Source organism: Oreochromis niloticus, linkage group LG3 (assembly GCF_001858045.2).
Source record: "Oreochromis niloticus isolate F11D_XX linkage group LG3, O_niloticus_UMD_NMBU, whole genome shotgun sequence".
Classification (NCBI taxonomy): Eukaryota; Metazoa; Chordata; class Actinopteri; order Cichliformes; family Cichlidae; genus Oreochromis; species Oreochromis niloticus.
Genome location: NC_031967.2, coordinates 74,089,452 through 74,102,046, shown reverse-complemented (window position 1 = coordinate 74,102,046; position 12,595 = coordinate 74,089,452). Strand labels below are relative to the sequence as shown.

Here is a 12,595-nt window from a genome sequence, read left to right as displayed (position 1 = left end):
CTATCAGACTGGTCCTCCTGCCTTCCCAGTCTCCCCAGTCTCTTATGAACCTGCTCCCAGGATATATCTTTTATACCAAAAGATTTCTCAGCCACTTTCACAATTATTATCATCTTCTGTGTAAGAGTAACAGTAACAGTAATCTAATTACTTTTTTTTTGCCAATAGCAATCACTTACTTTACTTGTTACTTGAAAAAAGTAACTGTTACTGTATTGTGTTACTGCCCATCTGTGCTTAAAAACGGGCGAACTAAGGATAAAATATGAAATCACTCACAGCAAAAACTTCCGTGTGATTACTTTGGTCACTGGAATATTGCTAATTTGAATAGAAGATGCAAACTGTGTTCTGCAAACACTGTCTGCTGGAAAATTTCTTTTTCTCAATATAAATCTATCTTTTAATGCCACTTTAACAGTGACTTATCTGATACATTTATTAATGTTTTCTCTTTCAGTCAAACTAGTGCACTTATAAAGTGCTTTTCTTCTCAATCTGAGCACTCAAAGTACTTTTAACTACAAGCCTCATTCACCCAGTTTGTTTTTTCAGACTTTCTATAAGAGCTAAATGCTAAATACTCCTCAGTGATGTAGTCCCTGGTCAGACATCTATAAAAATCCCGCTTGACCTGCAGACAGTTGTTGTGAGGAGGAGAGAAGCTGCAGAGAGCCAAATACTGCAAGGAAAACAAGAAATGACATAGAGGGTCATTAGGTTCAAAATGGGAATTAAATCCAAAAGAATAATTACTTTTGATGTGTTCTCTTTGTTTAACATTCAATTAAATGTGGGTTTAAAATGCTTTTCAGATCAATTTTGGATTATCTGCATTTTGTTTCACACAATTAATGCCCACTATACACTTAACAGGAAGAAACTCGCATCACAGGACAATGTCTCCACCCACTGAAGAAAATGAACTCCATCCGCATGATGATGTTATGGCTGATGTCACCACTGAGCATGATTTTTAATAAAAACGTCCTGTCATATGTGGTTTCCTAATCCTTTTGCACCTTACACCAAGAATTAGGGGTTCATGTTACTTTTGTTCTGGAATTTTGTTTTCAATGTTTTTATAAATGAAGATTAAAAGCTATTTTTGACACTGCCAATGCTATTTTATTTAAAAGCACCATTTTCCTGACATCAGGAATTATCGGGGTTAGAGATAAGCTTTTATTGTGCGCCCTCTTTAATGTTTTAATGTTGCCAGATTTGAAAACATTTAAACGTCACCCCAGCCCTCTGTTGTGTTAGACTGGGGATGAAGATTCACAGGGAGCAGAACTACTTTTGGTGATTTGCTGCCACCTGCTGGCTGCTTTCTGTGAGTCATGTGAGCCATGTGATTTAGAAAAAAAAAGGATGCTAAAGCCAGACTGACTCTGGTTTGATAAATCTTTGGAAAATGTGAGAAAATGCATGCAAGCTACCATCTTAATTCAACTTCACACCTCAAAGAAAGCTTAGAGGAACATTTGAAAGAAAATCAAACATCTGTGCATCATTTTTCTGCCTTTGAGAAATGTTAAGTGCTGTTTAAATGATTCAGTGTTAGAAATTTAAATCTAAAACAGTTAAACATTGCTGCCTATCTCAGCTGTCAGAGGTTGAGAAGTGGGGTACACTCTGGAAAGGTCCCCAGTCTGTCACAGAGCATAACACAGTGGCACATGCAAACCCATGCCACCCTTCTACATCTGGGCCTTGCAGTACCAGTAAACAGAATCAGTTTAGACCAGTGACTGATTTTCAGGAGAAAAATCTCAAATCATCTTGAACCATGGAGGTGGAAATGTTCTGTTTGGTTATTGCTTTTGTCAGATTTCAGCCTGTAAATGGTGCATGTTGTCAGAGAGAGGTGGTGTGACTGAATGTGAGATCATCTAAGAAGAAAAGTGACAACACATCAAGTAGGTAATAAGCCGACATCCTGTTTGAAAAGACCAAAAAACTAGATCAGATAAGTCTGTGTGGTGCACATGTTGCAACTTTTTAGCCGTAAAGACAAACAGGAAATAAGTCAGAGCACTGTATAACAGTTTGGTTACTGTGTGTTTCCTCATTGAGGTGATTTTATTAAACTGAGAGGACATAACAACTCAAGCAGCTTTTCCTCATCATTGAAAACTGGTGAAATACAGGTGAGTATTTTTATTCTTTTGTACTGGTGATTACTGGTGAAACACTCAATATTCCCTCCACACAGCAGCACCACAGCTCGCTTCTATCAGTGTTCATGAAACGTATTACTGAGTAACGTCGAGGGCATGCTGGTGCCATCTGGCCTAGTAATCAACCTTACACTCGTTTGTGGGGTTCACAATCTGTGATGAATATATTGCTATATTCAGTGTTGTATATTAAAATTTGAGTATTATTGCAGTTTTATTACAGTTAATAAGAGTCGTTAATCACCTGAGACAACTGTTGTGAAAGAAAGGGCCATGGATCAAAATTGTTTGTAGTAGAGCTCAACACAAGCTTTACTACAGTTTGTAAAATTAGTTTGTTGTTTTAAAATAAGGTTAAGACTATCAAGTTGCATCCTCTCAACAATGTACATCAGTGGATTTATTTTCTCCAGAAACATGGGTGACTCAACAAATGTGACTTCATCTCCCAACCTCCCACCCTGTGATGTTGTCAGAACATCAGTCCATGCTTTCTTTGTGGTGGTCTACAGTCTAGTGTTTCTGGTAAGTTTCAGATTTTAAGATGTGCTCAAGACCTGAAACTTTAGCACATCTGCTCTGTTAAAAATTGGTTTAAGGTTCTCTGTGCATCTACCAAAGTCCTGCCTTTCCCATCCTTTCTGCACCACATTCAGGTGGGTTTACTCCTCAATGGCTTCATCATGAAGTTTTACTGTTGTCGAGCTCAGCAGCAGGCATCGAGCAGCTTGATGGTCTACATGAAGAACCTGACAGCTGCTGACTTCCTGCTTTGCCTCTCTGTGCCGCTGCGCATCTCCCACTATGCCAGCAGCTCTCCTATTGGTCAGAAGCTCTACTGCAGCTTTGGAGCTTCCACCTTGTACCTCAACATGTACGCCAGCATCATCTTTATGGGGTACATTGCTGCTAACAGGTACAGAACCATTAGTAATTTAAACTGCAGTTCATAACCATGTTAAAACTGTGATTAATGGGTTAATTACACACATCATCTCTTTTCAGATTATTAATGACTTCTGAAGATTTGGGAACACTGTTACAGATTAGTGAAGTTATTCACCGCCTCTTTTCTCTTCACTCTACAGGTATCTGAAAATCGTCCATCCTTCAGGAACTCACGTCCTGCAGTCAGTGCGAACTGCCCACATCGTCTCCATGGTCACCTGGGTTTTTCTCCTGGCTGCATCAATTACATACACGATCCTGTTTTTCATCACCGAGAAACCACTGACCTCAAACTCCATCAGGTGTGATTATATGTTAGGCACATCGGTCACCCTGTTCTACAAAATTATCCATGTCAGCTGCGCCATCATCTTCCTCGTGGTCTTCATATGCCTGGTCTTCTTCTACTACACCACCTCCTGCAGGGTGTTGCAGGTACAGCAGAGTCAGCTGGCCTCCTCTGGCTCTGAGAAGCTGGTGAAGTCTCGCAGGAACATGTTGGTGCTGGTCAGCATCTTCTGTCTTTGTTTTGTCCCCTATCACCTGGTTCGACTTCCCTACACTATTCTGTGGGACAGCTGCCCTGCGGGTTGGATATTGTACTACCTGAAGGAATTGGCCACCATGGTGTCAGTTTTCAACATCTGTCTGGACCCTCTTGTTTACTTTTACCTCTGTAAGACTTTTCGGGCTCAGGTGAACCTGAGAAAGGTCTTGAGGGGGAAGAACATCCAACAAGCAAACCAGGAGAGTGAGAGCAGGAAGGAGCAGGCTGACATTGTTACAGCAACAAGTTAAACCAATGAGCTTTAAGGAAAAGTTCAACATGTTATTAAATGCTAAGATGTACATTTGTTTTGAGAGTCAGATGAGTTCAGTGAAACCTATGTCATGGATCCCAAGTCTTCATGAACTCAGCACAAACACACTCCCATGCAGACGACATGAGTGTTCATGTTTCCACTGTCAGACTTTATCGTCTCAGTCTTTGAGGTGTTCTCATTTTCTGCTGATGTCACACAAAACCAAATATCATTTTTCTCATTCAAATCATCATCTCAGTCTGCTCAAAGGTTGTGGTTTCTCCCCTGAATCTTATCAGCAGTTTCAATCAGCAGCTTTTAATTTGTTTAAAAAGCTTAGCGGAAGTAGTCAAACACATGTCAGACACTGAAGGAACACTCCATACTCTCTGCTCTTTAAGATAAGATAAGATAAGATAAGATAACCTTTATTAGTCCCACACGTGGGAAATTTATTTATTTCAGTTGTTTCAGTGATACAGTTTCACAGGACTTAGTAAAAGTCGATAAATGGTCCCCCTGTAGTTGTAACATTTTCTTTTTGATCCTGTTGTGTAGCAGGAACTAACAGCTTTGTGGCTGTCCAGTTTCCCGCGGGGCCTTAACTTTTATGATATTCATCGTTTTAAGCCAATTTGACCAATTTGAACCATCTTGTGGTTTCAGCGTGATTTGAATCAGCTCAGCTATCGGTCTCCTCTCTGGTTCACACGAATATCCTTTATCACTACTGTGAGTGTTTTTGTCTTTCCCTTAAAGAGAAGAAAAACAGTCAAAGTATGAACCGTATATCAGGGGTAGCAGTAGTTACTGTAGCTAACTGTGCAATAATGCCACGCTTGCAGCTGTAAATGGCCAATTATCATTCATGTTCTCTCTGAAAATGTCTTTATGTGTGCATACATCAGTATATCCTCACAATAAACTTTATTGTAACTCTTGGAAGAACAACTGCACTCTATATTTGGGTTTGCACTGCACTCAGTGATGTGCTGTTAATAACACTCTGCCTATGTGTCACAGACTCCGAGCTCGGCTGAGGCGCTCGTCTTTGACACAAGTTACCACACCAATCGCTTCCTGGGTGGTCTCTTTCACATTAAAAGAACTTGATTTGTGCTTATGATAAATGAACTGGTACTTATGGATTTTTTTTCTTTTCTAAGTGAACACTCAAAGCACTTCTTATTACAAGCTTCATTCAGCCAATCACACACACATTCATACAGCTGCTGTTTTTATAAACCCAATCACCTCATCTAACATTCTCACACACTGACTTTGGCACAGGCAGGCAGAGCCCGGAGAGAAGACGTGTGCTAACCTTCCTCTAAGACCTCCTCCCTTTCCTACCTGCTGCTGATTACCTGGATCAGGTGTGCTCTGCCAATAAGAAGCTACAAGGGCAGGTTAATTGGAAAACAAGCAGGAGTTGGACACGTGTCCTGTAAGACCTCCACCCACAGGAGGCGCCACAGAGGCCAGGTGCAATATATTATTTTCAAAACTACATAAAAAGGAAAAAATTCACCACTGAGCACAAATACAAACGTTCTGTCATATATTGTTTGCTGATCTATTTGCTCTCTTCAATGGGCACTTCTTGTTAGGAGACCTGGGTCATTAACCCAGAGTTTTGATTTTTCTTTACTGTTGTACTTTGATTTTGCCAGTATTTCTTGTTTCTAGTCTTTTGGTTTCTTTGTTAATGTTCTGCTTTCTGGTTTCTGTCTGTGTTGCTTAGTTGCTCTGTCTCTCCCGTCTGCTGTATCCCCTCTTGTCAAGTCCACATCTCTGTGTTATGTTTCCTGAAAATCTGTCTCATGTTAATGTGTCTGGTTTTGCTTCCAGACACATGCTGTGTGTTCTGTCTTCATGTCTGCCCGTTCAGTTTTTTTGGTATTTTCAGTTTAGTTATTTTATGTTTCAGCAGTAAAGCTGTTTTGACTGCATTATTTCACCTGCATGAGTCTGCAATTTGGGTTCTCTTTACCACCACTCCTGCCTGCACACCGCCTTCTCATGAAACTTCTGCTTTTTTGTTTAACGCTTTCCTTTCTTTTTCTTCTTTGCTGTCAATAAAGTTTAAAAGCTGCCACATGTTTTCCTTAGTTTATTATATTTAAAATTGAAGTCTCTGACCTCATAATATACCATGTCTTATTAAAAATGAAGCTTTTTCATCCCAAGAAGCAGAAATGATCAGGGTTAAAGAGAGGCCTTCATTTGTTGGCCCTCTTTTGTCCCCTTAACTCTAACGGTCTGGGGATGTAGACAGTGTGGGCTGGAGGAGGCCAAAGCCCTGCATTGATAAGTGGTTATCAAAAATGATGTCACTTCATAATATGACCTGTACCCTGAAAGTGCAGTGCACTCACCATGTAAGATCAAGAAACAAACTTTTTAAAAAAACAGAATTACCCGGTAATAACACAATACTTTAAATTAGCCACACTGTGCTTAAAATTACTGTACTGTACTGTAGTTACAGTAACCTGCCCCTCCTTTTGAATTTTTAATTACACTATAGTCACTACGGTTCACAACGTATCCCCACACACACACAGGGCCTTGGTGGGCAGGTGTATTGGGAGGCTGGAGGGTTGGGCTGCAGCAGTGACCCCATTCACCCCTTCACTGCCATCTGCAACTTAGACTTTGAAGGTCTTGGGGGGGTTACGGGTGGGGTGCTTATGTCACCCCCCCATTCCACAACACACCGACACAACATAGCACCTTCAACACTAAACAATATATTTATAGTGAGAACAGACATTGAAAATGAACAGAGGTGATTAATAAGTTGTTGTATTCCGTTGTCTTATTATTGTAAGGCAGAGGCCCTACAAAAATACAGACAGACCCAACAATCACACAAGCAAGAGCTTGGTGACAGTCAGAAGGAAAATCTCAATTTTAACAGGGAGACACCTCTGACAAAACCGGGCTAATAGAGGGGTAGCTATCGTACATGCCTGTGTGTTATGGACCAGACTGGCTACAGTAACAACATGTACACTGATGCTGTCTGTTTGGGAGTGTGGTCATGTTGAGTTCAGCCTCATATTGATCTCTGATCTCAGTAAAAACGTGTGTTGTCTATGAATCCTTGGGATTTATGTGACTGGTCTCACTGGAATGAAACACCAAAGGAGGCCAGATGGCTCTGCTGTCCCAGTAACACCCTGTAGGAGGTGCTGTAGTAGAAGACCAGGTGATGCAACTTGTGTGGATGGTTTGATAAACAGAGTGACAAATGCACTTTAAATTCAGCATTACATAAAAGTGCAATAAAAAAGGAATATCTTAAAACAAAAACGAAGCCAATAGGAATGAAGTCCAGCACAGATAGATCATAAATCTTCTGTTTTGTTGTCGCTTTTGATTTCAGCCTGTTAATTGTGCATCTTGTCAAAGAGCAATGGTGTGACTTAATATGAGATAATCTACCAAAAAAAGAAGTGCAGACATGAAGTATGTAATAAACTCACACACTTTATATCATAACATCGCTGTCTTTACTAATAGTAGTGACAAAAAACAGGAAATAAGTCAGAGTGCTGGTTATCAGTTTGGTTACTGTGTGTTTCCTGATCTAGGGTGATACTCATTAACTGAGAGGACATAACGACGCAAGCAGCTTTTTCTGCTCACCAAAAACTGGAGAAACACAGGTGAGTCCTGTCATTGCTCATCCTCAAATCTTTAGTATTTCTACTGATTTCATACTTAACTTAAAAGATGACTTTTAGCGGCTCCTGTCATGGGAAAGAAAAGCACTTGACACAGCTGCCTCAGGACTGCAACTGGCTTCTGCCAGTGTTCAAGATTCAGATCTCACCTCTCAAGCCTGAAACATTTAACACCTGCTCTTTTTTGATCATTAAAATACGTATTTGGGTATTTTTGTTTACACTTTCTGGCAAAATACACACTGTGTAGCAATCCTGTGTTACGAGGATCTTATCACATTAAATGCTGTTATACATGACAACTTTAACACTAGATTTACTATCCTGCGCAAATTTGCGTAACTTCCCTAAACCCAGCACCCCCTAGAATTACTGGCTTTTTTATTTTCTGGTGCAAGTCCCGAGGTGTTAAGCACCCCTGCTGAGATTTTCACAGGTCGTCAGCTTGTTTCTCCTACAGCTTTTGTTGTGCAAACCACCCATTATCCTTGAGAGTTGCTCAGATCCAAAGCAGGCCAAACCTCTGTGTTACAACTTTCAGAAATGCCTGGTAGAAATGCTTCAACTTACTTATGAGATTTTGACCACATTTCTTGCGGAAGTCACAGCTATACTGAATGCACGACCGTTGTTGCCAGCTGCAAGAAATGCATGGTAGGGAACAGCTGTTCCCTACCAAGGTTCGTTGTCCATTCACACAGTATATGGCAACCAAGCCAGACAAATTTGGGATCAAGTTCTGGATGGCCACGTATTTGGACACCAAATATGTCTGCAGTGCATCTCCTTACTTGGGAAAGGACCCCAGTCGTCAGAAGGGAGAGAGGCTGGCAGAGAACGTGGTCATGAAACTGATGGAGCTGTTTTTGGATGATGGGAGAAACGTCACAACGGACAGTTTCTTTACTTCACTGTCACTGTCGCACAGACTGCTGCAGCGCAAAACAACGTTACTGGGTACGGTGAATAAAGTCCGGCGTGAACTTCCTCAACTTGCAAAAGATACTGCAAAGCGAGAGGTATTCTCCACTTCAGTGCTTAGAAGTGGCAGTGTCTCCTTGACAATTTATGCACCTAAAAAAACACAAGACTGTGTGTGTGTTCTAAGTTCCATGCACCAAGACGTGACGATCGGTGACAGCAGAAAGAGGAAACCCAACACGATAACAGACTATAACCACATGAAGGTATGTGAATGTGTGTACAATTTTACACCAGTGCTACAATGTTTTCTGATGTGTGCTATACAGGCCTATAGAAAAAAACATATACTCATGACTCTCTCTCTCTGCTTTTACAGTGTGGTGTAGACGTGTTGGACCAAATGGCATGGATGTATTCCGTAAGATCAGCAACATGCAGGTGACCAGTAGCGGTTTTCTACAATATGGTGGACCTGGTGAAGTGAATGCCTACATTTTGTACAAGGCATGTACAGGGTGGACAGGCAAAAGAAGATTGTTTCTGAGTCCTCTAGCTCAGCAACTTCGTTGCCGATTCATGCAGCACAAGGAAATATTACAATGCAGACAACGCAGTGCCAGGTGCAAGAGAGCTGCAACAGGAATCGCAGCAGATTTACCTGTGCAACATGTCAGAAATTCACCTGTGCCAAATGCAGGGATGATGGACACTGGGTCTGCAAACGCTGTAAAGTTTGAAACACTTTGAAATAAAACAGACTTGTGTACCCATATATTGTGAATGTGTGTCGTTTGTATGTAGGTTGTAACACAGAGGTTTGGCCAGCCTTGGATCTGAGTAAACAAATGCCAATGTTGCACACACACACACACACACACACACACACACACACACACACACACACACACACATACACACACACACAGCAAATCTGCATTTATTTGTCCCACAAGTAGAAAATCTGCATTGTCATTGCAAAAAAGTGGAGAGAGCACGGTACAGAAAGTGCACTATACAAACAATCTGGAAACATATATATGGACACGAGTATTCAAAAGTATTGGTGTATGTATACACACACACATCTATCTGTGTGTGCATATATATATCTATATCTATATCTATATATATAGATATAGATATATATATCTGATATAGATGTGTCTGTGTGTATAACTAGACTTTATGCATATTATATAAGGTGTGGCTATATAAATATATAAATATATGTACAACTCTGTGTATATATGTTTATGGCCACGCATCCAATGTAGTGACAAGGATTGACAAGAACTAATATTGCATATGAGAAATATTGCACATAGAAACTACCATAGTGTATAGTACGCTGCAGGTAAGGAAGGAAAGTAGCCTTGCAGTTAAGGAAAGACCTGAATCTCTCATGGTTAGGGGTTGGGGGAGGGTGTGTTTGCACAACAAAAGCAGGAGAACAATGGCGCTGAAGACCTGTGAAAATCTCAGCGGGGTGCCAAGAGGTGTTAAGGTCGGGGGGAATTTACGCAAATTTGCGCAGGCTAGTAAATCTAGTAGTAGGGACTTGAACCAGGGAAAAAAGGCTCAGTAATTCTAGTGTTAATCTGCATGCTCCTTCACTTTTCAATGAGCTTGTTACGTCCTAGGGTTTTGGAATGTATGAGGCAACATTTGTTCCTCCAGGCAAATCCAAGTGTCAGGCCTTGCAGGTGATTGGCTGGCTGAAACCCTGTGGAACACCAGGAAGCAACAAGTGGACGATTGAGGTCACCTGTGTCTATGAAAGACTGATGAGCTGTCATTTGGTGTGGCCTCTTTAGACTGAGAGCGCAGTCTGGGTGTGGGAGGGCGCGGTCTGAGAATGCCTGCTAGTTAAACGGTGTGTAAAGCCAAGCACTGTCCCGTCGAACTTGTTTGTTCCAGGGAGGTTAGCTGTGTAGGGTTTATTATATTGAGTTATTTTTCCTCCCTTCCTCGAGCCTCGTTCAGCTATCTAGAGTGCCCTTTTGTCTTATTTCCTTTGTGTGGGTATTTAATGTTGCCCAGTGGCTTGTTGTGCGCAGCCCTGACAGTTTGCAGTTATAAAATTGGTAATAAAATCCCTGTTTCTGTTTGATTCCTGTGTAAGGGCTTGTTTATGTTACTCTCCCTCTGGCCCTTAGCAGAGGGGGTCATAACAGAACAGAAAGCTTTCCGATGAGTTTTAATAAAGGCATGATAATGAGGAAGTACAGCAATCATCCTTAAACACATTCAGTAACTTTGAACTGAATGAAGGCAGCTCCTCTTAATGTGTAAAGTATCTCTGTGAATTATATTTATTTTTCAGCATGACTTCATCTGTCAACCATACCTGTGATCCAGTTGTCCCATCAGTCAACCCTTTCTTTATGCTGGTCTACAGTCTGCTGTTTCTGGTATGTCTCAAATCTCAGATTGTGCCCTGTTAGAAACTGGTTCCTGGTTCATGTTTGAAAGTCCTCTTGTCTACATCCTCTCTGTGTCTCTACAGGTGGGTTTACTCCTCAATGGCTTCGTCTTAAAGTTTTACATTTCTCAAACTCAGCAGCAGGCATCCAGCAGCTTGATGGTCTACCTGAAGAACCTGACAGCTGCTGACTTCCTGCTCTGCCTCTGTTTGCCACTGCGGATAACCCACTACGCCAGCAGCTCTGGCATTTTGCACAGACTTCACTGTAGCTTTGGAGCTACTTCACTGTACCTCAACATGTACACCAGCATCCTTTTCATGGCGTACATCGCTGTTAACAGGTAAAGAACGTTTACTGAGTTAAACTTGCAGTTTATGACAATGTTAAAACAAGATTTTTGGTTAATTACACTCTTAAACTCTGTACTTTTGGCAAGAACATGAATATTTAGTTTCACCTTAACAGTGACTTCTGCAGATTTGGCACCACTGACTTGTTTGGTAGAGTTGTAAACTGCCTCTTTTCTCTCTCCAGGTATCTAAAGATCGTCCATCCTTCAGGAACTCACGTCCTGCAGACAGTACGAAGTGCCCACATCGTCTCCATGGTCACCTGGGTTTTTCTCCTGACTCTAACAATCACCTACAACATTATGTTTTTCATCACTCACAAACCTCTGACCTCCTACCCTGGCTACTGTGGGGACTTCTTCAGTACATCATTCAGTGTCCTTCATAAAACATTTCAAATCAGCTGCACCATCATCTTCTTGTCGGTGTTCATATGCCTGGTCTTCTTCTACTACAGCACCTCCCGCAGGGTGTTGCAGGCACAGCAGACACAGCTGGCCTCCTCTGAGAAGCTGGTGAAGTCTCGCAGGAACATGTTGGTGCTGGTCAGCATCTTCTGTGTTTGTTTTGTGCCCTACCACCTGGTTCGTGTTCCCTATGCTTTTCTGTGGAAGAGCTCTGTGGGCCGGCTATTGTACTACCTGAAGGAGGTGGCCACCATGGTGTCAGTTTTCAACGTCTGTCTGGACCCTCTTGTTTACTTTTTCCTCTGTAAGACTTTTCGGGCCCACGTGAGAAAGGCATCCAGGAGAGTCAACAATCCAAACAAACAAACCAGGAGAGTGAGAGCAGCAACAAGCCAAACCAATGAGCTGTAAAGAAAAGAGCTCAGACATCAATATGAGGCTCAACTCAACATTTCATGGGGTGATGACATCATGATCATTTTTTAATTTTCAATATATTTTCAAGAATAGAAAACAAAATATTTTTCACTTTGTCATTATGAGCTATTTTTTCACATTAATTTTGAGATGAAAAGAAAATGAATCATTCTGGAATGAGACTGTAACATGACAAAACGTGGACCAAGTGACGCGCTGTGAACACTCTCTGGATGCACGGTACCTCAACATCACTGCTTCACACATGGCTCATTTTTAACCTCCTTCTTCTTTCCACCCCACGCTAACATGTAGCTTAAACAATCACATTTTATATCTTGTTTACTTTCTTTCAGTTGTTTTTTTCCAAAACCTGATAAACGATCACCATGTTGTTCTTTTGTGGTTGTATGAGAGTAAAACGAACGTTGTTCTTTGTGACCTG

At 41.3% G+C, this 12,595-nt stretch overlaps 2 protein-coding genes across 9 annotated transcripts; both read left to right on the top strand.

The window, feature by feature from the left end:
* The first annotated feature begins 2,039 nt into the window (after nt 1-2,039).
* LOC112846535 (P2Y purinoceptor 14-like) lies at nt 2,040-4,302 on the top strand. Of its 3 annotated transcripts, none has more exons than XM_025906116.1 (4): nt 2,040-2,153; nt 2,597-2,708; nt 2,840-3,099; nt 3,272-4,302. In XM_025906116.1, exons 2-4 carry the CDS (start codon nt 2,601-2,603, stop codon nt 3,927-3,929), a joined length of 1,026 nt encoding a protein of 341 aa, XP_025761901.1. In that variant the 5' UTR covers nt 2,040-2,153; nt 2,597-2,600; the 3' UTR covers nt 3,930-4,302. The 3 variants fall into 3 exon arrangements, with proteins under 3 accessions (XP_025761901.1, XP_025761900.1, XP_025761899.1); XM_025906115.1 differs by having other exon boundaries at nt 2,537-2,708; XM_025906114.1 differs by having other exon boundaries at nt 2,040-2,708.
* A 2,922-nt stretch (nt 4,303-7,224) lies between these two features.
* LOC102079012 (P2Y purinoceptor 14) lies at nt 7,225-12,595 on the top strand. 6 transcript variants are annotated; one of them, XM_005464482.4, is made up of 5 exons: nt 7,225-7,408; nt 7,534-7,608; nt 10,874-10,961; nt 11,057-11,316; nt 11,511-12,595. In XM_005464482.4, the coding sequence occupies exons 3-5, from the start codon at nt 10,875-10,877 to the stop codon at nt 12,142-12,144; spliced, it is 981 nt and encodes a 326-aa protein (XP_005464539.1). In that variant the 5' UTR covers nt 7,225-7,408; nt 7,534-7,608; nt 10,874; the 3' UTR covers nt 12,145-12,595. The 6 variants fall into 6 exon arrangements, with proteins under 6 accessions (XP_005464539.1, XP_013122255.1, XP_019212224.1 ...); XM_013266801.3 differs by lacking the exon at nt 7,225-7,408 and adding an exon at nt 10,254-10,423 and having other exon boundaries at nt 7,546-7,608; XM_019356679.2 differs by lacking the exons at nt 7,225-7,408; nt 7,534-7,608 and adding an exon at nt 10,249-10,423.